The sequence below is a fragment of the Phallusia mammillata genome, chromosome 2, assembly GCF_965637545.1.
Source record: "Phallusia mammillata chromosome 2, kaPhaMamm4.hap1.1, whole genome shotgun sequence".
Taxonomy (NCBI): Eukaryota; Metazoa; Chordata; class Ascidiacea; order Phlebobranchia; family Ascidiidae; genus Phallusia; species Phallusia mammillata.
This window is the reverse complement of record NC_137253.1, coordinates 6,527,181-6,549,580: the sequence shown is the minus strand read 5'-3', so window position 1 is coordinate 6,549,580 and position 22,400 is coordinate 6,527,181. Positions and strand designations below refer to the sequence as shown.

The window sequence follows — 22,400 nt, the reverse complement described above, 5'->3', positions numbered from 1 at the left end:
CATACAGTCGTATTTAAACAAGTCTCACTCATTGTGGAAAGGTCTATTCCTTTTTGCACTATATGTCTAATAATAGCTATTTAAGAGCAATGCAAAACAGACAAGTTTGTTAGTGAGATTAACGAAGCTGTTTTAATCTTGCACAATTACTATTTGCATACGCTTCTCTACTTTAATAATATGTGCATGTTGTAAGTTACATGAAACCGTCTCTAAATAGGTACCATTCTGCATAACTCGGTATAAACCAACTTCTGTTTGTTTGTTGATATTATCCACATAGCACAAATCAATGTTCTATTTCTGTGAACAGTTTAAGCACACACAAACACAGACGTTTGGCGGACCTTTGAAGAATTTTGTTTGTAAAAAAACAGCTAGAATAGACTGTGGTCCACTGTAAGAAATCTTGGACGTACACGTTGTTCCCAAACACCAGTTTACACGCCAGTTTAAGCGCCACAAAAAAATTAGTGAGTCTGGGCATACATATAAGTACACTGAGGACCAATGTGAGCAACATCAGATGTTCATGGTATGACCAAACGCCAGTTCATGCGCAGCATTAATTTTTTAACCTGGCAAGAGATATGTGTAAGCATTTTGACTGCACTGATGACAAATGCGGGCAGCATTAGATCTTTACAACAGATACACGATATGGCCACACTTCATGAATGTACAACATATCTTTTTCAGTGCGCTTAGAATGTAAACTACTTTTGTGGGTCTGTTTTTTAATGATTCACCCAACAACATTAAATTAGCTTTACTTGTGGTAAAACGTATTGTATATTACACTTGTTGATTTTTTTTGTCTAAATATTCAAAAAGCTCTAAAAATTTAGGAATTTTATCTTATCTTCTTTAGGTTTACACTTTTACTGTGTTTTAGTATGGCTGTCTACCTACTCCGTGCAGAAATCCATGAAGCACTTTTTTAAACCGACAATTTACAGTTTAGTTCACCTCCATCAGCTGGATTTACTGCGTGATGAAGTAGTATTATGCAAAACTTTAAAATTGTTTTGTAAAACTTCCATACTTTTCCTTTCTACAAGTAAACCTTGACCCAAAACAACATCTGGAAATAAACACTTTTTTTTCGATTATAGTTTACATTTTATGGCAGCGCAACATCAGCAAACAATATCTGCCATATGACAAGAAGTTATTGATCAACTAAAGTCCACAACTGCAAGTTTTTGAAGGAAATCGTAGACTCCGTCAGCGTTCACGTCATCATACATCGAACCGAGAAAGTACTTGCATCCGGAAGTGACGCCAGATCCGCATGCAATCTGGCTGAGATCTGGGTTCAAAAAGGAATTTGTTGTAGGATTTTTAGTTTAGATCTAGTAGTGAAACAGAAAAGTTAAAAGCACTACACTAGTTACACACGCAATCACGAAACTGCTTTAAAACCTTCTAGGTTTGCAAAATCGTCAAACATTAGGATTTAAAATCGAATCAGCCGCCCTCGGGCATGTATGCCGTTTGAAAGCATGATTAGCAACTAACTGTTTACACAGGAAATGTAAGCATTAAAGTTTTGCCATTTTGCTAAGTGATGCTCGATGTAGACTATTGAAACAGTTTAACAATGCGAATTTAAAACCTAATTCTGCTACATGGGATGCTTCGCGACTGTCTGATTCGATATCTCGCCTGGAATGGGCCTGGCGTACTATAGTTTATGTATGAATGTGTCATGATTGCTGGTCCGCATGAGCGCATCTTAGCTGATTGTACTCAATGATCTGTTGCGTTGAGACAAAAGAATTGTGAAAAATAGTTGAAACTGTAACGTAGTCCGGCCAAAATCAATTAACACGTCTGTTTGCTCACCCACAATTAACAGAAAAAATAAACAAAATACTTACATGCCAAGTTTGCCTGATAGTCGGTGTCATTGCTTGGTAAAGCTGACACGGTTAAGATCTTAAAGTTGGGATTGTTTGTTCGGAAATTGTCTGCCACAAGTCGTCCAAAATCTGAACAAAATCATAATTAAGTTTCATGCATGGACACTTAAGCACTAAGTTAATTAGGAAACTAAAAACAGCACAACGATGTACAAGTAGCAAAAGAGGTCCAGAACCCTTATTACATACATACAGAAAGGGGACAAATGTTTTAATTTTTTACGAAGAATCATCATTATAGTTGGTTAAATAGAAACGAAAAAAATCTTTTTGTATTTTAATGAAGTTTACAAACGGGTCTATGCTGAAAATTAAAGCAATTTATAGTGATAAACTGACACAATATCCCAAAATATGCCAATTATTCTCAAAATTAAAAGCATTTGTTTAAAGGTATTTTATATTCTTTGCACAATATTCTTACTCAATGTAGAGTTAGCTGCTGGTACGATATTCTCGCTGAAGATCACAGTGTAATTTGCATCGGCCTCCGATCCAATAGCGTAATGGTGATTAATTGCACACGTGAGGACAAGCGAAAGAGACCACGCATTACATGCATATTCCATCATGCCCAACTGAAATGAATGTTAAGACATGATAAGTTAAAACACGATAATTTTAGATTGGAATGTTTTTATAGCAGTTGTTGTGCATCTGTTACTGGAGCAAAGGGGTGTGTATTGCACAAGCATTGTTTTTTAGGTTTAGTTAAACAAAAAAAGTATTTCAAGTCTATGTGCTTTTTCGGTTACTTTGGTTACATTAAGTAAAACACAGCAATGTTGCTTGAAATATAACAATACTGAATCCTACCTCTGTTTTATAGTTAGTTGCATTGAAAGTCATAACAACATCAAAAAAACTGTTGCTGGCTGAACAAGTTCCCGAATGCTGGTGGATTGCAAACAAACTGTTGCTGTTTTTCGAAAGCCATTCGCCGAGTCTGTAAATCACAGAGTTGAATATTTAGTAACCAAGTTATAAGAAATGAAAACTGTTTTTCTTCAATTTTTTCCAGACAAATCCAACCGAGTTCACCCGTATCCAAAGTATTGCATTTTTGCACATGCACTTGTTATGCATGAAAATTGAAATAACACACTAGATTTTGTCTGTATGGCTGGAGGAAAGCCACCCTCTTACAACACTACATGCTATTAAAAATTAAATAATAAAAAATGACCTAGACCAGCGTTCCGTAACCGGGGCGCAATGGCTCTCAGGGATGCCCTAAATCTTTCCCTTTAATGGTGACACACACAAGTATACAGACAAGGGTGAAAGTGGAAAGTTTCGCACATCGGTGTAGTCAAACTGACGAACTGGATATTCTATGATGTTAAGTGGGAAATTTGTCCTTTGTGTCCCACCCATACTGTTATTCGTTAATCACAAAACTTGTCATTATTTATTGGTGAGCAGGGAGGTACAAGTCCACAAAGTATTAAATGTTGAAGCAAATAACATTATTAATAACAATATAATAATAATAATATTGTTTTAAACTTTACATTCGAACTGTTTTGTGTGGTTAGTTGGATTAGGATTTATTTTGGTAGCAGGCAAGAATTGAACAGGACAAAACATGAGTTTATCTTACTGTACGAATCTGTCAATTTGATCGAAGTAAATGGGGAAGTTTTTAGGGGTAAGCACACCACCAGCAGTCTGCTTATGTGGGTTACTTGAACGTAAATTTAATTCCTGTGCAACACAATGGTCCAGTTCCTTGTTGCCATCGAAAATCGCGAGTAACTTGGCTGCAGAAAACAAGAAAAATCTATGTCAAAGATAAACGCACGTTAATGGATAACACTTGACATAGACTGCTAATTTGCGGTATTCAGTGTGCAGAAATGTTTTTTTATTATAAGGACGTTGAAAAATATTCATGCTACTGGAGCACTGGTATTCGAGCCTATTTTACAAATAAACAAATATTTTAAAATCTGGTTAACTTCTAATTAAACAATAAGTTTTCGCCAGTTTTTGACCTTTTTTACATTAAAAAAAAGAATTGGTAAAATCCGTATCGAACTGTTTTCCCGCTAAACATTGCAAGACCTTTTCCCATAAAATCAAGAAACAGAGAATCAGTCTCCCAGGTAAAATGTCGGTTAGCATTTAGTCATTCTTGGAAAAAAAATGGTGAAAAATAATTTGGTACCGGACGATGTAATGTAACATAAACACGACTATGATTGTCTGAGATTACCAAACACAAACAGAGAGTAGTGCTCCAGTAAATGGTCACTTTGTTTATCGAAACAGATTAACTTGGTACCATTCGTATGTGGAGCATATAGTCTAAAGCACAACCTGCGGCTATGTAGCTAAATACGACCGATAATGCAAATCTACAGACAATCAAAATTCGTGCATTGATATAACTCTGTTGTTAAATATTTGTCGTTTTAACCTGACCCAAACATTGTTTTACGCTTGTAGGTGCATGATTTTATAAGTTTAGGCGGAGTGGAGGCAAGTTTTCAGTTAAGGTTTTTTGGACAAACGTTGGCGGCCTGTAGTTTGTGTTGTTCAGTCTCCCATAAAAACGTTTCGCAAATCTTAACAAAGCACACTATAAAAGAAACGCGAAAGACTAGCAACGTGTACAGACCCAATTCTTCCCAAGCTGCTTAAGCTATTTTCGACTGTAAACACTCGATTACTTACGAGATAGACACGAGACATTTGTTACAGTGGGGTACATCCATTCTCCGTTTCCAATACACTCGTTGGTGTCATCGGTTCCTGATTTTATGTATCCTGGATTGCAAATGTACTGGATCGTCGTTCCTACAGGATTGGACGTGTTGGGAGTGGTAAAGTTTCCTCCTGTCAGCACAGGTGTAGACGGACAAGCTGTTGATGGACAAATGTGAAAATGTAACTGCTGATCACAATACACACCAGTAAGGAAATCGCACATAAAAAATCGGCAAACTTTTTTCTTGGCAATTCGGAAAACGTATAGGGCTACTATATTTCCAACCCCTAAAAGGAGGACACATTGTTGAAAAAAACATGAAAAAATACTTAAAGGTCCCCAAATAATAAAAGCCTTAGAAATTAGACGGTATTGATTTATAAATCGGATAAAGTTTAATATTTCTTACATCACTACACCAAAATAACCTTTCTGTTTTTTTTAAATGTAAAATCCACTATACACTGATAAGTTCGCACCTTTGTTCTCACGCTGATTTAACATCCAGTTATTGCATTTGATTTGTATTACCGCTTTTGTTTTCTGGTGTTATATTTTCACCCTGTTTTACCTAATACTTGTTAACACGGATAAAATGCGAACGCATCCCCGCTTCAGTGATTTTTCGTGGCGCGTCGTGATTGGTTACTTTGCTTAAGCCGCGTGACGTAGTTTTTCCTCGTGTTTTGTGAACCAGTTCTCTCCTGGCCCCGGTAAAGTGTGCACGATTTTTGGTGCCGGTATGTTGTGTCGTGTCGTGGCGTCATTTAACAGCAGACGTTTTATTATTCAATACATATATAATATTTAGCCAGTAGCGAAGTCACCGTTGTAACTTGGTTTTAGCACTAAACCGTCAGTGCAAGATCTTGGACCGTTTTACGAATTAGGGAGTCTCGGGTATTAGAATACAATCGGGATAGTTTTCGCGTTAAAGATCGCACCCAAACAACTTTCTTAAAATTTGGAGGTTACCAAAAAAGTTCCGTAATAAATGTTTCAGACTGAAAAATTTTTAAGTCTGAAGTCATCCAAAGTTTTTTATGTACAAATATATGTACATACAAATATATGTATATTTCGTATCATATTCAAATAGAAACAATATGTGTGTTTGTATGTTTTCTGTTGCGCTAAAATTAAACTGTTCTTACTTTTTAAGCACTGGCCAGCCACAGACTCGGACCAAACACCTTCTTCACATGTGTTGTTCTTTGGTGGGAGCAGTAAATAACCTTCTGAGCAGCCGTATTGCACCAATGTGCCGTTGTCGTGGTCGGTTCCACTTGGCGTATTTACGCCGTTGGGGTCCGTTGGAAGATTAACACAATCTAAGCTCCCACAAAAATACCGTTTCAGAAGTGAAGTACAAGTGCTTTAAGCATAAAATTGTTTAACACGAAAGTCGTATAAACGAAAAATGTTAATCACCTACAAAGACATTGTCAGTCTAGAACTAGTGCAAATGCCAAAAGTAAAATAGATAAAACAAGTTGGGGTTGTACTAGCCTTAGATCAGAAATACCAAACCCATTTCGATCTGTTTACCGAAATTCTAAGCTCCCCACAAAGCATTTTGAACTATGATATAATAGATGTTTTTTGTAACGTGACATTACAAACGAAACCGAAATTTTGATAATTTTAAACAGGCTTGTTTGAATCGATCCGTTAGCTCTCTTCATGTAAAAAAAAACTAAAAAGATTTGGGGTAGGGAAGTTGGGCATCGGCGGTTTAACCCCTTTTTAAGAAATTTTACAGGAATAAAGTGAACCTGTTTGTGAACATATCGGTCCTTCCGTGTCCAGCCAAACATCATCACCCAAACACAGGTTGTCGCTGTGACCGATAAGATTTCCATTTTCGCAAGTGTAGTTGACTTGTTGTCCTTGCACGTATGGACCAAAGGGGTCTACGCTCACACCATCGCCGGCCGGGGGTGTAGTGCAATCTATTACACACACAAAATTTTTATTCTTCATTGTTTCGGCAAAACACTCTTGTGGTGTGTTCTTTTAATGTTTTTGTTTTGTTTTTACAGCTTTAAAATCACCAATTGATTCTCTTTACTCTTTACTCGATTTAGGACTCTATGTTTTAAGTGCAGTTAATTATTGTGGCTTGTAAAGTAGGACGAGTTAACAGGCGGCTAAAACAGATTTTACATCTCAAACTAAATACAAGACTTACTAGTGCACTTGTTGCATGATTTACGACAATACTCCAAATTGTCAGCCTCGTAGTCTGGGTGGTCGCAGTAGTTGAAATTCACGTTAACCGTGCAATCTTGTTGGTCTGCACAATCTGCAAATTGCAACGTTCATGAATCTGTGTTTTTGTTGTATAGTAAATTGACTGTGGCTGCCATTTTCACTACATTGGCAATGGTTGCTTTTCAAGCAGTTATATTTACACTGTCAGCTAATTTTCATTCAAGGCGCTTTAATTAGGGTGCAGTGAAATGCAAAGAAACATATTTGTTGCTAAGAACGGAGTGGTAAGTAGTTTCCGGATTTTTTAAGTCGGGTTTATTTGGGGTTCTTCAGTTTAATTAAAACTAGGGTGATTTGAGCATAAATTCACCATTGACCAAATGTTTGTTAATAAATTTCGCATTCCGGTCTAATTTGGGCATTTATCAAAACATTTTGGTTTCGGACATTGCACATCAAAACGCAATGTTTTTCTAACTGCAGTAATGAACTGCTTTTAGGCATTTGAAATACAAACCCTGGTAACAAACTGGAGCAGGATACAACCATGTCCCATCCAAACACGTGTTAGTGTCGAAACGTTTCAGCAAACGTCGATCGTCGCATGCATAGGTGACGCTGCTGCCTGTGGCGTAAGTTCGGTTTTCTGGGTTAATACCTTCGCTTGTAATCATCGGAGGGGGGCCGCATGCATCAGCTTTGTAATACGCATAAATGTTAAATAAATGTTACACAAGTCCGAAATAAAAACATAAACGAAAGTGTCTAGTTATAAACCAAGTGTAAAATTATGAAAAGTAAATTCCTCCCTTCAAGTTTCAAAAAATCCTCTCTTTGGGAAACACTGGTAACACAGGGGTCGGCAACCTTTTATGCCAGGGGTGTGCAACCTTTTTCGTCGGTGTGCCTTAAAACTAATTTCGGACATCGAGCGAAGGCCACACAATTTTTTTCATGTACACTATTTATTTACACGTTTTTTTCCCTACTGTTGGTGGGACTTGCATTATAATATCATGCCGATATTATTTACACACCCCCACGTTTTGTGTAATTTTGCGTTTAAAATGTTGGCTGCACACGCCAATAAACACTCTACCGGGTAGAGCTATTTGTGTGACTATAACAGCTGTTGACACATAGTCGCACTCTGTAGCAACAAAACGAAAATCAACTTCGTTTTTACCAAATTAACTTTAAAATGTTAGGTGCAAGTAAATTTCGTCGCAACACTGCCTTTCAGAGCAAAGTAATTGTTTACTAAGCAAAGTAGCTTTTTAAGTCACATTCGGTGCAGTTACGCAACAAGCACCAAGTGCGAATCGAAGATCATAGGTCTGGGTGAATAAAATTGTAAGTTTCCACTTAGGATTTGCCGAAAACCAGCGGGCATTTTTTGCTAAAATTTGCACCTTTACTTGCTCTGAATCAGAGTGTTGTTGAAGGCCATACAAAATGGTCTGGCGGGCCGGATTGTGGCCCGCGGGCCGCGGGTTGCACACCCCTGTTTTATACACTGCGGACCGTTTTAGAAACTAAAATTTTATCGCGGACCGGTCTTCAAAATACTACAAATATTTAGCAATAAAAACGCTTAAGATAGTTATCATCCCCGGGATACATGGGCAAAATGTTTTATAGCATTTAATCTGAAAAATTATACAGCTCGGTAACAAACTCCTCGCGGACCGGTGCCGGGCCGCGGACCGGTGGTTGCCAAACACTAACACACACAAAAACACTGAAGCCTTAATCCTATAGAATCATTTACTCTTTTAATTTGAAAGTACATATTGACATGAAAATCTTAGATTAAAAGATTTTTGTTTAACTTCCCTGGAGTCTTAAAAAAACAGTTCAAACTTACACGCGTCACATGTTGGGAGAACAGCCAAGCTCCAGTGGGTTCCGTTACAAGTGCTTTTGTTTTCACCAACTTCCACAGCAAGAGGGTCGACGCACGAATACGTAATCGTGTCGCCGCCTTTGTAAGGCCCACTGGGGGGAATTGAAAGTTCGGCATTGGTTGGGGGTACGGGACATTCTAATGACAAAAATACAATTATACTGTTTAGACAGAACAAAATAAAAAGCAAAAAACGGCAACTTAATTATGGTACAGCCTGTCGAGACTAAACCCAATTCATTTGTGTTATGTGGGATTAGTTTTGCAAGGAATAAATAAACTTTAGTTGTCCACTTCAGGTTTTGTTTCGCAAACTCATATTCAGTTTCATTAACAGAGTTAGCTAGGACCGCGAAAGCTCTCTAAAATTACAAAGGCGCCGTTATGGCCAAAAAGTTACACAGATGGTAATAAGTTGGTGCTTTAAACTAAGCTTATTAGCTAGTACGCGCGCGTTAGCGCCATGTAGCGGATATATATTGATTTCTCTTGAAAAAAAACTCTTAAAGTCGCAACTGCTCCCGCGGCTTGCTCAAAGGTGGGAGCTTTCACAAACATACTTACAAAAACTATTAGACGAAAGTCGCGTATGCACAGGCTGTTTACACTCGGATGTACCTGGCTCGCAAGTGGGTGCTGTGCTCTCACTCCAGCTTCCATCTTCCAAGCAGGTGTTACTTCCAGGGCCTACCAGGACATAGTTAGCACTGCAGTTATAGGTTACAATGGTTCCAGCAGCATGGGATATTCCTGCTGGAGTGTTACCTCCGTTTGACGGGATCTGTGGTAAACCAAGACAGGGGGTGTCTGAAAAATATCGTTATAATAAATTTCCCTGATGCACAAATTCAAAACATCAAAGTTATTTCTCTTTAATTTTCCTGAAATGATGGGGTTAAAATTTTTGATGGCGGATTAACGTTGTATGGTCATCAACTTTTTCAAGATAGATTCATTTCGGGACAGAATCTTATGTATTTATACATAAACAACTTTAATTAATATGTCAAAAACATTAAAATTTATATGGTCCCCAAATGGTGGGATCTCTGACTGTAGACCAGTTAATCTATGCCTGCGAAAATATTTGTTGAAAATCCATCTAAAAGCAAATACTGTTTGAACACAAAACTTCTCAGAAAAGCATTAGAGACATTTTTATTTTCAATATTTTGTCGTTAAATTAGTGAGTAAGGTTATAAAAGTGACTTATATTTTTTTTTCTAAGAATAAATTCACACTTACCGTTACACTCTGATGGGTTGCAAGTTTTATAGCACGAGACCTGCATGTCAACGCGAACACATTGTCCGGTTGAAAGGTAAGCATTACAGACATTTTGTGGCAACACATCGACGCAATCTGGAGAACAGTGAACTCAGTGAAACTACAACTTTTAGTTGATTTTTTCCTACTTGAACCAAAAACATTAAAAATGATGACAAAGCGTAACTGCCGAGTCGTGCTAACATTGCACATTTATCACCCTACTAGTTATGCGAGTTAAACCGGATTTGAAAGGCAGTTTAGGCTTTTCGTATCGGGTTTGGGCTTAAGTTTTAAGTAAATGGGCTCAATTCAAACCTGTATTTATACTCATACTCTTGTATTGCAATTTTGCTAGGTCTTGAGCCTATTGGTGGGTTTTGAAAACGATTCGGATTCAGGCTCGATTCAAGCGTGAATTCAGATAAGTGCCCTTAACTTATTTACTTACCTTGGCACAAGACCGAGCCGAATGCGACTACCAAGACAACAAGAAAAATCTTCATCACAAATTTTGTTGGAAGAAGTTTTGATTTCTAATGCGAATGCAAAGAACACAGCGAAAACAATGCCAAGTGTCTGTAGTATAAACAATCCGCTAAAAACTAACAGCATATACAAGTTAGTATTTACATCTTTTTACAGCATAAAGACGTTTTGATGAAACACCTTAGCAATTTATGACGATACCTTCTATTCACACCACATAACCGAATGAACCAAAAAACCTTGATGCTGTAACTCACTCCAAGTTATGGTGAAATGTGATTGGTCGAAATCCTCCGCATTGCGGAATGTTTTCGCAAATGCGACAATGGCGTTGGCGCATTGCTTCCGCTTGTTTACCAACCACCTCTGCTTAACAATGAGGTCTGTATGTGTGGTTAGTAGGTTGTGCCAAGTATTGTAAGTTATACGCTCTTATGTTTCTAATATAAATCCTGACGTTCAGCCATGCTTTTGGACGTGAATGTTTGTCAATGCTTTCGCTCGTTGGAAAAGTTTAAGATCTTAAGTTTAAATCCCACATGGGGGGCTTGGTGTTCTTCTGCCGATAATAGTGGGACCGTAAACACGTTAAAAGCGTTTCTGTTAGCTGAGCATTTTCAATTCAATTGGGATCTCTTTCGAAAAACTGCAAGTTGAAGGTACCCAAGTAGTTGTAACGAAATGTCTTTAAAACACAGTATTTCGGCCCTTATTGACACTTCAAGGGCGATTCAAAAGCTTTTTGGCCTAAAACGCAACGTTTGGATACGGAACACGAATTAGTGTTGGTAGATGGGGATACAATGACTCAATATGGCGCCAGTTTATTGTAGTGGTCAATGTTTGATATGTTTTTACATAGAGGACCAAACTGCACATTAACACATACTGTGTTTACCACCTGCGATAGCTATTGTGCAGAGATTCTGCATTCGAACTGGAGGTTGCAAAACTGTTTGCTACGTCCCGTACTCTGATTGGTTGAAATCCGCCGCATTGCGCCGAGCGAGCAACCCTTCTCGGTACGAGCGATGACAAAGAGTTTCCGCCGATTTCCAGGTAGCGCTTCCACGTTGTGTTAAACCCTATTATGTGGTGTGTGAGATGTTCTCCTCAGGAGCTCCGAGCATTTCCGTTCTCTGCTCTTTGCGCCTGATACAGATATCGGAAATAACATCTTATACATTGTCCTGGCATAGATTTTGCAATTATCATCTAATTCTAATGTGTTGTCCTACTATATGGATTTTGCAAATAGCATCTAATGTGTTGCCCTGATACCGACGTTGTTATATATTATGGTGTAGATGCAAGGCATTCAATCTTGATCTAACAATCGTGTCTTGTGCACTTCCACAAATGTTTCACTTTTTGGCAGATATTTCTGGTTTGTAGATTGTTCTGTTCAAATTGCTTTCCATTTACCAAATGATTTGATTGTTCTGTTCAAACATTTGTTTCCATTTACTAAATGAAACTCGAGGTTTGTAACGACCTAATGCTTTTCCGTTATTCGCCGTAAACACTTTTCATTGTAAACCATTAGCCTTTGAGCTCAACACACTAAACCAAAGTTGTAGCTAATACATTGTCCATTTTATGTAATTAAGTGTGACACGAATAATCCTACACAACAGCTGTTAGCGTGGGCACCTAATACACCAGCTGCCAATGGTATAAGGCCCTGATATGGTATAATATTCGTCAAAGCAAGAGGTTATTTGAAGAAGTGATGTTAGCTTAGGTTGCCAAGCATTTTGCCTGTTTGCAAGAACGGTCCTACATGGTCTCTAGGTGGCGCATGCGTTATTGGAGCTTGTTCTGCTGTGATTCACGTGGAGATTTCTGATTGGCTGAATTCCTCCGCATTGCGGGATGAGCACAAAAATGCTATGTTGGTCAAAACATGATTTCAGGTCACGGCGTTTTAAAATGTTGTGCTTAAATCTCATTTTAAACTGACTTACAAAAGATCTTGGTTTCTTAGATGTTAGAAAGAGTGATTTAAGTGTTAATATTTGTATTGATATAGTATTCAAAGCTTTCTTTATGTTAATGACTGCCATGCAGTTGCTTAAATGTATAGCTTGTGGTGTTTTGTTTTTATTGCCACCTAAATCTATTTAGCGATGATTATGTTTCGTACAGCAGAAGCGAAATTGCTCACAGGTGTGCATATTAATCAGGCACTGCGACAAAAAGATAGACCCCACGTGGATACCATCGAGGTTTCTAAGCAACACAGTGATAAAGGGGAAATGATTTGTCACGCCGAACGCGTCCCGGGATCGTTCCAACGAACGAATGACTCGTCACGCCGAACAATTGTTAGGCAGTAAACGAATCGGAAATAATTTGTCAATCTGTTTTAACGCATTGCGGCCTCATGCCACCGAGGCAGTGTTCCGCATTGCGGAGGATTTTAACCAACCAGAAAGCTTCGCGTGTACAGGTACACCTACCTATATCTGCTTCAGAATTAATCAGCACACACGGGTCGATCCCTATTTTGTGTTTTAAGCCGTTTCGGTTTATCTTTAGGCTGCTTTAAATGTTTTGACAAACCTGACTAGAGCAAAGTACTATAAGGATTCGTTGGGTTTTGTGCTGATTTGATAACAGAATGACTGTTAGTAACTTCATGACTGTTTTTCAAAAACTACACGTTTTCATCCCATAAAGCACATACTAATCATTTTAATAATCTAGTTGTGTATGTGTTGCAAATGGCAAACGCAGAATCATTTGATTAAAGCTCAATGAATGATATCCCAATTACCATTTGCACGAATGCATGACTATTTTTCATTTGCGTTTTGCTTTCAGTGGCACTTTTTCTACCATAAACTTATTCGTGCATTAGTAAGTTTTGACAACCAATGTCATCTGATATCATTTGACAAAACAGCTTAACTTTCATTCTAATGACGTAAGATAAGAATAACGTCGTATAAACGGCGAAAACCTCAGTAACGACCTTATTTATATGCCTATTAAGTGTGCACATGTTGTTTCCCAAACGCACGCGATATTATGAAAAAGCCCCATACACTCCAAAGTCACATAAATTCACATTTGGTTTATTCCGGGTAACTGCGAGTTAAATAAAGAGGTCAGGGGTCACTGTAGGACAAAACATCAATGAAGCACAACCAACAGTAGACATATACAAGACTTTTAGTTAGATTTGGGGATTTAAGGAAACAATTTACAGTTTTTTTTACATCAGTTGCAAAATTTCGTCGTTTATTGTGCCTTTATAGATTGATGGTTGGTTTTGAGGTGCACAGTCGGGAAGGTCAGTCGAACTCCATGATGCATCTGCTTGGCATGTAGAAGTTACGTCTCCAATGTCTGCACTATTTTTGCATTGGTATTGAACCACCAAATCTTCTGTGAATGAAGCTGGTGTTGTCACCAATTCGAGGTCATTGCCCAGTTCAGGAGGTCCACAATCTAAATAAATTTGAAATTTGTTTCGGGGATTATGAAACCCGATAAAGCGGGCTTACCTGCTAGACATTCAGGCAAGTTTTTGGTCCAGGTACCATTTTGTTGGCAAACCGTGGACGACGAGTCCAACAGAATACCGTTGCTACAGTTAAAGTTCATCCTAACTCCAGCAACCGCACCAGTGAGAAATTGCGCATATTTCAAGACATCTTCTGGTATGACAAAATAACTGTTGTGCAATGGATCAACCCAACCGAACAGATTGTCGCAACCTTCACAAAAAATAAGTTTCATTTTTTTGCATTTACTATTTCATTCGATTTGTCTTTAGTATGGTTAATTTTGAAAACATACCAATATGTCGAATCATTTTAAGGATGGTTAATCATAGTAATGCTGTATCATCGAATTAATATTGTCTGAGCACACTAAAATTTCATGAAGTAAAACCACAATGAAAAAATATAGCTTTAACGTGAAACTTATGATAAATTAAGCGTACATGCACGCAAAAAGTCAAACAAAAGTCTAATCATTTAAAGAATGTCTACTCATAATAATAATGTATCATCGAATTAATATTGTCTGAGCACACTAAAATCAAAATCTAGTGAACTAACACCACTTTTTTAAATATAGATTTAAGTAAAACTTATCATGCATTGAGGCGCAAGACACAAGGCAAACTTATACCATAATATTCTGTTTTACTTGCAATATAAGATGTCAGGAACAAGCGATACTTACGTCTTAAGCATTTTCCAGCTTTAGATTCGTTCCAATTTCCACGCACACAAGCGTTACTTAAAGGAGGAACCAATGTATACCCGTCAGTGCAGTTGTAATTTACCACAGTACCGTTGTTATGTGCTGTGCCATCAGGTGTGTTAAAGCCATTGGGGTCCGTTGGCATATTAGGGCAGTCTAAAACAAAAATACACACCAATTGAATGTACTGCACATCATGCAAAGTACTATGCTATGCTTTAAAGTAATACAGATCAGCACCAAACGGGTCGAGCCTTGTAATCATTACCAAAGTAGGTTAAGTTTAATTATACCCCGTGTCTGGTCCTTTAATGCAAAATGTAATTGTATCGCCAAGTGGTTTTATAGTCAGGGTTGCCATCGCGATGGACCCAAAAACAAGGACAACTAAAAAATTTAACTTTTATATAAAACATAACGAAAGTTTATGAACAAATATTTGCATTTATACGAGACATGACATGTCACATGCCGTAGGTTTGGCCAAAAACGACCTGTTCCAGCATCTCCTTGTTCGTAGAAAATACTTCGTGAATCTCACGACAGATTTGACTTGTAATCGTTAAAATAAGACAAATGCCAATAACGAGGACATTTCTTAGGAAATAGGGCAATTAACTTTTTTTAAAAACATTTCCCTTCAAGTAAGGACAAAAAAAGGAAAGTATGGCAACCCTGATAATTAGTTTACGTTGTTTGACTGTCACAAAGCTGTTGTACTAACCTGGTATGCAAACGGGGTGCTCAGCTGAAAATGTTCCGTTTTCCAAACATATAGCACTCGAAGCCCTCTGAAGTCGACCACCGCCACATTGCTAATGTAACGTTACTCCGGAAACAGGTTCAGTAATGTACTTCACATAAACGCGTAGCTGGTACTGGTACTTCAACACCCACAAGAAGAAACGGACCTAACTCGGTTGGAAAAGGACAAACTGTGCAAAAAAGTAAAAACGAAGTCAAGATATGTTTTGCTATAGCTTACATCTAATAATCCAGCAATTTCATTTTGCGTTAGTATAGGACTATAGGTTTAGACAAACCTACATTCTTTAACTGGGATCAACCCTGAAGCGTCTATGCAGACCAAAAGCTAAAACAGGTCGCAGCTTATCTACGTTAAATCCATTCACTGTGTGCCATTGAAACCGTACACTTACTTATGAGACATTTTCCAGGTTCTGGTTCAGTCCAAGCCCCGCCTTCGCAAGTGTTGTTAAATGGGGGAACCTGTATATAACCACCAGGGCAGCTGTATGTCACTACAGTGTCGTTGTTATGTTCTGTGCCGCTTGGTGTGTTGCTAAGATTGGCACTTGTTGGCAAATCAATACAATCTACGACACAATAAACAGCACACTAAATAAGCGTAACCAAGTCCAAATATTTGACAGTAATAATAGCACTTAAGTGGTAACTGCACATGCACATGGTACTTCGGCCAAACCCTATTTGTTTTAACCAAACCCAAATGAACAAAAAAGTTACAGATTAAGGGTAGGAAAAAATCATTCGTGTATTCTCTTGTCTCCATTGCACTTAAGTAGTAGCACAACAAACCCAGCAGCCAGGCTAATTTAAGAAGGTTGCTGATTTTGGTTTAGTTGGATTATGCTGGCATTTTTTTCTTAAATGCAGTTCGTTTGCCATTTTTTTCCCAAAATTCACCCAAATGACTATTCCATATACCAGTTTACATTGTTGTACTTTACTAAACGCAAATTAATTTGGTTGTGCACAAGTGGGACAAGTAGGGTGCATATTTTGTTGCTTATATTGTGTCGTTTTCAACATTGTTAAGTTTTTAATAATGGTACCAAACGTTATTGCAAGTGGGTGAGATGACACCGGCACAAGAGTATTTTAGAACAATTGCAGTGTGGACAATTAAATCGACGAAAACGGACGTACTAACCTGGAATACAAACCGGAGGCTCGGCGGAAAAAGAACCGTTCGATAAGCATGTGATGCTCTCAGCTCCCTCAAGACGACCACCAGTACATTCGAAATGGTACGTAAACCCGACAACAATATTCGTAATTAGATCTTTATAGAGTTCTAGCTCAGTAGGAAAGTCAAAACCCGATACTGTGATGAACGGACCGGCCACCTCGGGATCACTGCAAACTGTTAAAAAAGTTGTAAGCACTTCAGTTGAGTTTATACGCGATTTTAAACGTCTTTCAATGTGTGTTATGGGAATCATTTAGTTACTTTTAAGACATTGGCCGGCTTCGGCTTCTGATCAAGCTCCACTACTGCAGGTGTTGTTATATGGGGGAAGCTGCTGAAAGCCTTCCGGACAGCTGTAAGTCACCACAACCCCGTCTTCATGCTCGCTTCCGCTGGGTGTGTTAATAAGGTCCGGGTTAGTTGGAAGATTTTCACAATCTGGAATAGATGAATACAATTTCACTTTGGAACACTATACACGGTTCCGTTCATAAGTTTAATGATAAACATAACGGCCCAAATAGACGTAAAATGAGACATGCTTTCTTATTCAAACGTTTTGGCAAATGTTTATTAACAGTTTGGTTAAGACATGTCACGTCCAATTTGTAAGTTAGTTTAGTAAGCACGAACAGCTTATAAAATTTTGAATACAACTTTAGCATAATCCTAAAAAAATTGAAAACGAGATCTTCGCTTTTGTAGAGCATTCTTCTTGTGTATTTTTCGTTTATTTTGAAGCAGTTTACATTACATTTGTATTAACAGGAACAAAGCAATTGTTTTTGGTTGGTTTTATATAGTTGTGTAAGTAGCCGACATTTTTACATAAGTAACCGACATTTTTCATTGTATAGTTGTGTAAATAGCCGACATTTTAACATATAACAACATCAAATCGTAAAACTTGTCAATTATGTCAGTTATAAGTCGATCTCTTTCATAAACATTAACACACAAGAGACTTATAAGCTGCGACATAATAGGTTGCGTCATACAAGAGGGTTAACATATTGTTTTACAAAGTTTCACAGTTTAACAAGCACTATGGCAGCAGTAGCAAAATTATGCATTAAGGACGATTTAATTCTGCATTCAAACCTATAACGTATTACACCAAACCTATAACGCAGTGGTTCCCAAACTATGCGCCGCGGCACACTGGTGTGCCTCCAGATGTCATTAGGTGTGCCGCAAAAAATATTGAAATTAAAATCAATCAAGTAGAGTAGTAGTACCAGGTGCTTAGACCACTAGGCCAACATGCTCCACGTCTCTGAGATGTTCAACTAGGCTATTTAACTATGAGAGTGACCTGTATAGCGGCTTTATGACCTCATAGTTAGTGCCTTTGTCAGCTAAAAAAAATATTCAAAAGTTCGAAGTGCGCCAAATAATTTTTGTTTTTTCTAAAATGCGGCTTAAAAGAAAAAAGTTTGGGAACCACTGCTATAACGTTTAATACTAAAAAGTTATATCATACAAATGTCGGACAGAATTCAACCAGTTGTTGCAAAGTGATCACTCGAAGTTAGAATGGTAATTTGGGTAGAACTAGTAACGTGTGAACTCACGACAGCTAAATTTTAATAGACTACGTAAAGGATAAGTTTAGTTCAGTGTTAGGACATAAATTAAAAGTCGGGAACTAACTTTCGAGTCAAATTTATTGATATTTTTATCACAAAACCTCACCTCAAATTAACAGTCTTAGCCGTCATAATTTTCTAACATTTTTCGATTCCATGACACTTTCGGGGACAAATCCCGATAATGGAGTACTAAAGTCTGTCTCTGGGATATGGGTCAAGCGCGCTGGACCATTTCGTACATTTTCTGTCATTTTCACACGATTTTGCTCAAATAGGCCTTATGCTTTTGGAGCCACCTATCGTTTTACTGCGATATTTGAGTTATCATGTAAGAAGCTACACCGCTACTGCGAGAGTTGTAAGTAACATACCCGTTTCAAGGCAGGTCGGTTCTTGTTCAAATAACCAAGTACCATCATCTAAACATATGTTGGCCGGGTAGGACTCGACTTGAGAGCTGCTTACACAGGTGTAGTTGACTTGTTGTCCTTGGACGTATGGACCAGCGGGAGCAACATTCACGCCATCACCTGCCGGCGGTGCACTGCATGCTGCGTGGAGAAAAAATAAACGTGTAAACCTTAAACAACATCATGTTCAATACATAAACACCATCTACTATTGTTTGTGAAAAAAATTACGAATTTTCTCGCCATAAATACTGAGTGCTAAACTTGTAAAATATATTTTGGGTGTAATACAGTTAAAATAGATCTTAGTTACCAAACGTTTAAATAAAATGTGGTTTACAACATTTTTAATTAATTTTTTTGTACCAAAGCTCAGGGGTCACACCATTAATAAACCCAAAACATTGACTTACTGATGCAAATATTGCATGATTTTCGGCAATATTCTTCATTGATTGTGTGTTAAGTGTGTTGTTACAGTAATCAAAGTCCGCAATGATTGTGCAATCTTGAAAGTCCTTGCACTCTATGAGCAAACCAGTTGTTTTGGTTCAAAGTATATTCTTGGTATTTACAAAAAAACATTTTTTCTACTTTGTTGCAGACAATTATATAAGTACTTTTTGCTTTATTTATCAAAATTTTGTGAAAAAATCCAACAGAAGTAAGGCGAAAACAGCAAATATGTGTCATTTGTTGCCTTTTTTCTTATTTCCTCCACTGAATAGGCGTATATATAACCTAGCCTCCCATGTAAAAATGCACATTTTTGTGTGTTTTCTTGCATTTGTCGCTTTATAGGAAATTTTTCATTAAAGATATGCCAATATCTTGATGTAAAAGACGATTAATTTACAAAAAGCTGCTGAATAACCAATACTGGTTTATTTACGCACTACTTCATGTTGGATAACAATATATTTTTTTCGATATCCGATTATTAGAGCCAATTGGTATCAATATTTTTGTCGAAATGGAATAATTATCCTGGTTTGTATTGAATTGTCCAAATTATTTGCGCACCTTGTATACACCTCGGTGCTGTATTGGTCCATGTTCTATTTTCACATATATTAAAATCCGACCCGAGCATGCTACGTCGTGGGTTGCATTGGTATGTTACCTCACTTCCGTCGGCATAGTCTCTGCTTTCTGGGTTGATACCGTCGCTTTCAATCATGGGTGGTGATCCACATCGATCAGCTGTTTAAGATACATAGTTAAACTGGAATACCAGTTTTATTTAAAGCCATTTTCCTGTTTTTGGGTTAAAAGTAATACTGTAATGATATTTAGCATGTTAAAATAAAACCAATTATGTAATGTAAAAAAATGAGCAGATTGCGCAGAAACGTTTAGCGCTTAGGGCAGTGGTTTCATCCTGGTGGTTCAGGGACCACTAGAGACGTTATTGGGAGGTCCACAGGACGTTAATTGTATTTGGTGATAATCTGGAAATAGTTGCATCTAAATAATTTAGGTAAGTACGATAAAAGCTTATCCATAGAAAACGCACCAAGTACCTTGCACCAGGGCTCACAAACGTCATAAATAATAAAGTTTTAACAGGGGTCAAAATTTTTCAAACACAAAAGTTCAAAAAAAGTTTAGTTCAAAAACAGAAAACCCACTAAAGGCATGTCACCGAATCAGGCGGTCACAAAGATGTGACATGCAGTATGGAAATGCTTGGTGGCCGGCTTTTTCGATAAAACTCCTTCAAAACAGAGTATTATGATTTATATATGCGCGCACCGTGATCGCTGTTCTGAGTAAACGCTTCGTTCATAATATTTATATTTTCGTGGTCCTGTCCATACCTAATGAATAAACTTACCATCATTACATGTGGGAGCGACCTGTACTGACCACTCCAAAGATCCTGCTGGTGATTGACACAGGTTGCAAATCACTGTCGGAACGGCTGACTGATTTACACAACTATACATCACCACGTCATCAAGGATGTATGGTCCAGTGGGAGACAGGATCAAATTTGAACTGGTAGGAGGGTCTGGACAATCTGAAACGAAACAATTATTTCGTTTACAGTGCTCAGAAATAAAATGAAACAGTAATGTATGATTAACCAAGCGGTTGTAAAACCATATATGCCACCACACGCTACTACTTGAGGTAGACTGTATATATTTAGGAATAGTAAACATAAGGAACAGTGCCGTTTTCAGTGTACCCCGAAAACTTTAATGGCATTTTTGATTACCGTTTCTAGTTTGTGCAGCACCGATTAATATGTTGTAAATTAAATCAAGCTGTATCCTTAGTTAGATCTATAGCGCCACAGCAAAAAAATGGGAAATCTAAATCAACAAATGCGCTAAAGCTTTGACAGAATTACTAGGGACCAAATCGTACTAACAAACAGTACACAGTTATGAGTACTAGAGGAACTGAAAATTGTTGCCCGAGCGAAAATAAAACTGCCAGAGAACTTAATTTTTATGAATTTATTTTTTACTTGCACTTCAGACTATAAACAACAAGTATTGAAACATTGATATGTGCTGATTGTATACCACCTACCACCTTTTTGTCAGTTGATAATATTTGCTGGAAATAGGTTAAAATAAAGTGAGAACCGACTTACTTAGCATGCAAACTGGTGCAGTATTTTCCGTCCAAGAATCGTTGAGGAGGCACGTGTTGCTCTCTGGACCCACCAAGGTGTAACCCTCGATACACATGTACGTCACAGTGGTTCCGGCCGAGTGAGTCGTTCCGCTTGGGTTGTTTGATCCATCCGAGGGAATGGTTGGCATGCCAACGCATGGCGTTACTACAAACTGCACGTAAAATCTATTATTTTGACGATGTTTACTTAGGCTGTAGCATCCACTAAATGTAAGTTGTCAGTTTTAGGAAAAAAATATGCGAAAAATGTAATATTCCAGAGGGGTTGCAGTGGGTTAATAAGCTTATTCGACCTTGCAGCAACAGCGCGTGCGCAAAAGTACAAAATGTTTAAAAATATTATCTGACTAAGTTGTCGTTTAAAGTGTTATTTAATCGATTCATTGCCTTTTACGTGTAATAAAACACAAAAACAAATTCGTTTTCTTTTTATTCAAGTCTATATGTTAACTATTTGACGAATTGTGTGATGCATTTTTTATGTCGTCCATATTCTGTATGTCGTCCATATTCTGCTTAACATTCCTTCCAATCTTATGCGTTGTGAGTTTAATAGAAATTAGAATGCAAAACACCCCGTACCGTCACATTCAACTGGGTTGCAGGTTTTGTAACACAAAGGACCAACACTCCCATGCGTGCAAAGCCCGAGGCCTTGATAAAGAACACAAACTTCGGCGGGCAAAGTGTCCGTACATTCTGCGAAGCAAATTAAAACAAGTTTAAATAAACAGGGATGGCAATAATTTACTGAACAAAGTACTCACGGCCTAAACAGCCATTAAGACAGAACACTGTCAAAACGACAACGAGATGAAGAATATTTTTCATGATAACTATTTTCAGACCCTTAAACACAGAAATCTTTGTTAACTATAATGCTTTTTCAAACTGTAGTTGAGTTGAGTTGAGTTAGTTCGCCGGTAAAATCGTAGCAGCACAATTGTGCTGAAATATTTACAAGTCGGAAACCGCTACGCAACGTTCAGGCGTTAAAAAACGCGACAAAGTTGAGAGCACAACTGGTGGATAGATGGTAGACGCGCTGCAGTTACACC

General features: G+C 37.8%; 2 protein-coding genes and 1 pseudogene across 3 annotated transcripts; all 3 read right to left on the bottom strand.

The window, feature by feature from the left end:
• Positions 1 to 1,112: 1,112 nt before the first annotated feature.
• Positions 1,113 to 5,405, bottom strand: LOC145212879 (uncharacterized). Its single transcript, XM_080081126.1, has 7 exons — positions 5,288 to 5,405; positions 4,605 to 4,793; positions 3,529 to 3,688; positions 2,742 to 2,871; positions 2,350 to 2,503; positions 1,884 to 1,994; positions 1,113 to 1,312 (listed from the first exon to the last, which is right to left on the bottom strand). The coding sequence occupies exons 1-7, from the start codon at positions 5,403 to 5,405 to the stop codon at positions 1,179 to 1,181; spliced, it is 996 nt and encodes a 331-aa protein (XP_079937252.1). The 3' UTR covers positions 1,113 to 1,178.
• Positions 5,406 to 6,777: 1,372 nt separating this feature from the next.
• On the bottom strand, positions 6,778 to 10,530 carry LOC145212878 (C4b-binding protein beta chain-like). The gene is made up of 7 exons (XM_080081125.1): positions 10,476 to 10,530; positions 10,004 to 10,120; positions 9,377 to 9,565; positions 8,720 to 8,896; positions 7,370 to 7,549; positions 6,830 to 6,943; positions 6,778 to 6,788 (listed from the first exon to the last, which is right to left on the bottom strand). Exons 1-7 carry the CDS (start codon positions 10,528 to 10,530, stop codon positions 6,778 to 6,780), a joined length of 843 nt encoding a protein of 280 aa, XP_079937251.1.
• A 3,048-nt stretch (positions 10,531 to 13,578) lies between these two features.
• On the bottom strand, positions 13,579 to 21,482 carry LOC145213398 (sushi, von Willebrand factor type A, EGF and pentraxin domain-containing protein 1-like; annotated as a pseudogene). Its single transcript, XR_013856828.1, has 12 exons — positions 21,299 to 21,482; positions 20,528 to 20,713; positions 19,714 to 19,893; positions 19,104 to 19,216; positions 18,652 to 18,831; positions 16,950 to 17,126; positions 16,650 to 16,862; positions 15,895 to 16,071; positions 15,459 to 15,669; positions 14,714 to 14,890; positions 14,026 to 14,238; positions 13,579 to 13,969 (listed from the first exon to the last, which is right to left on the bottom strand). The product of XR_013856828.1 is annotated as a sushi, von Willebrand factor type A, EGF and pentraxin domain-containing protein 1-like (transcript).
• Between the last annotated feature and the right edge of the window lie 918 nt (positions 21,483 to 22,400).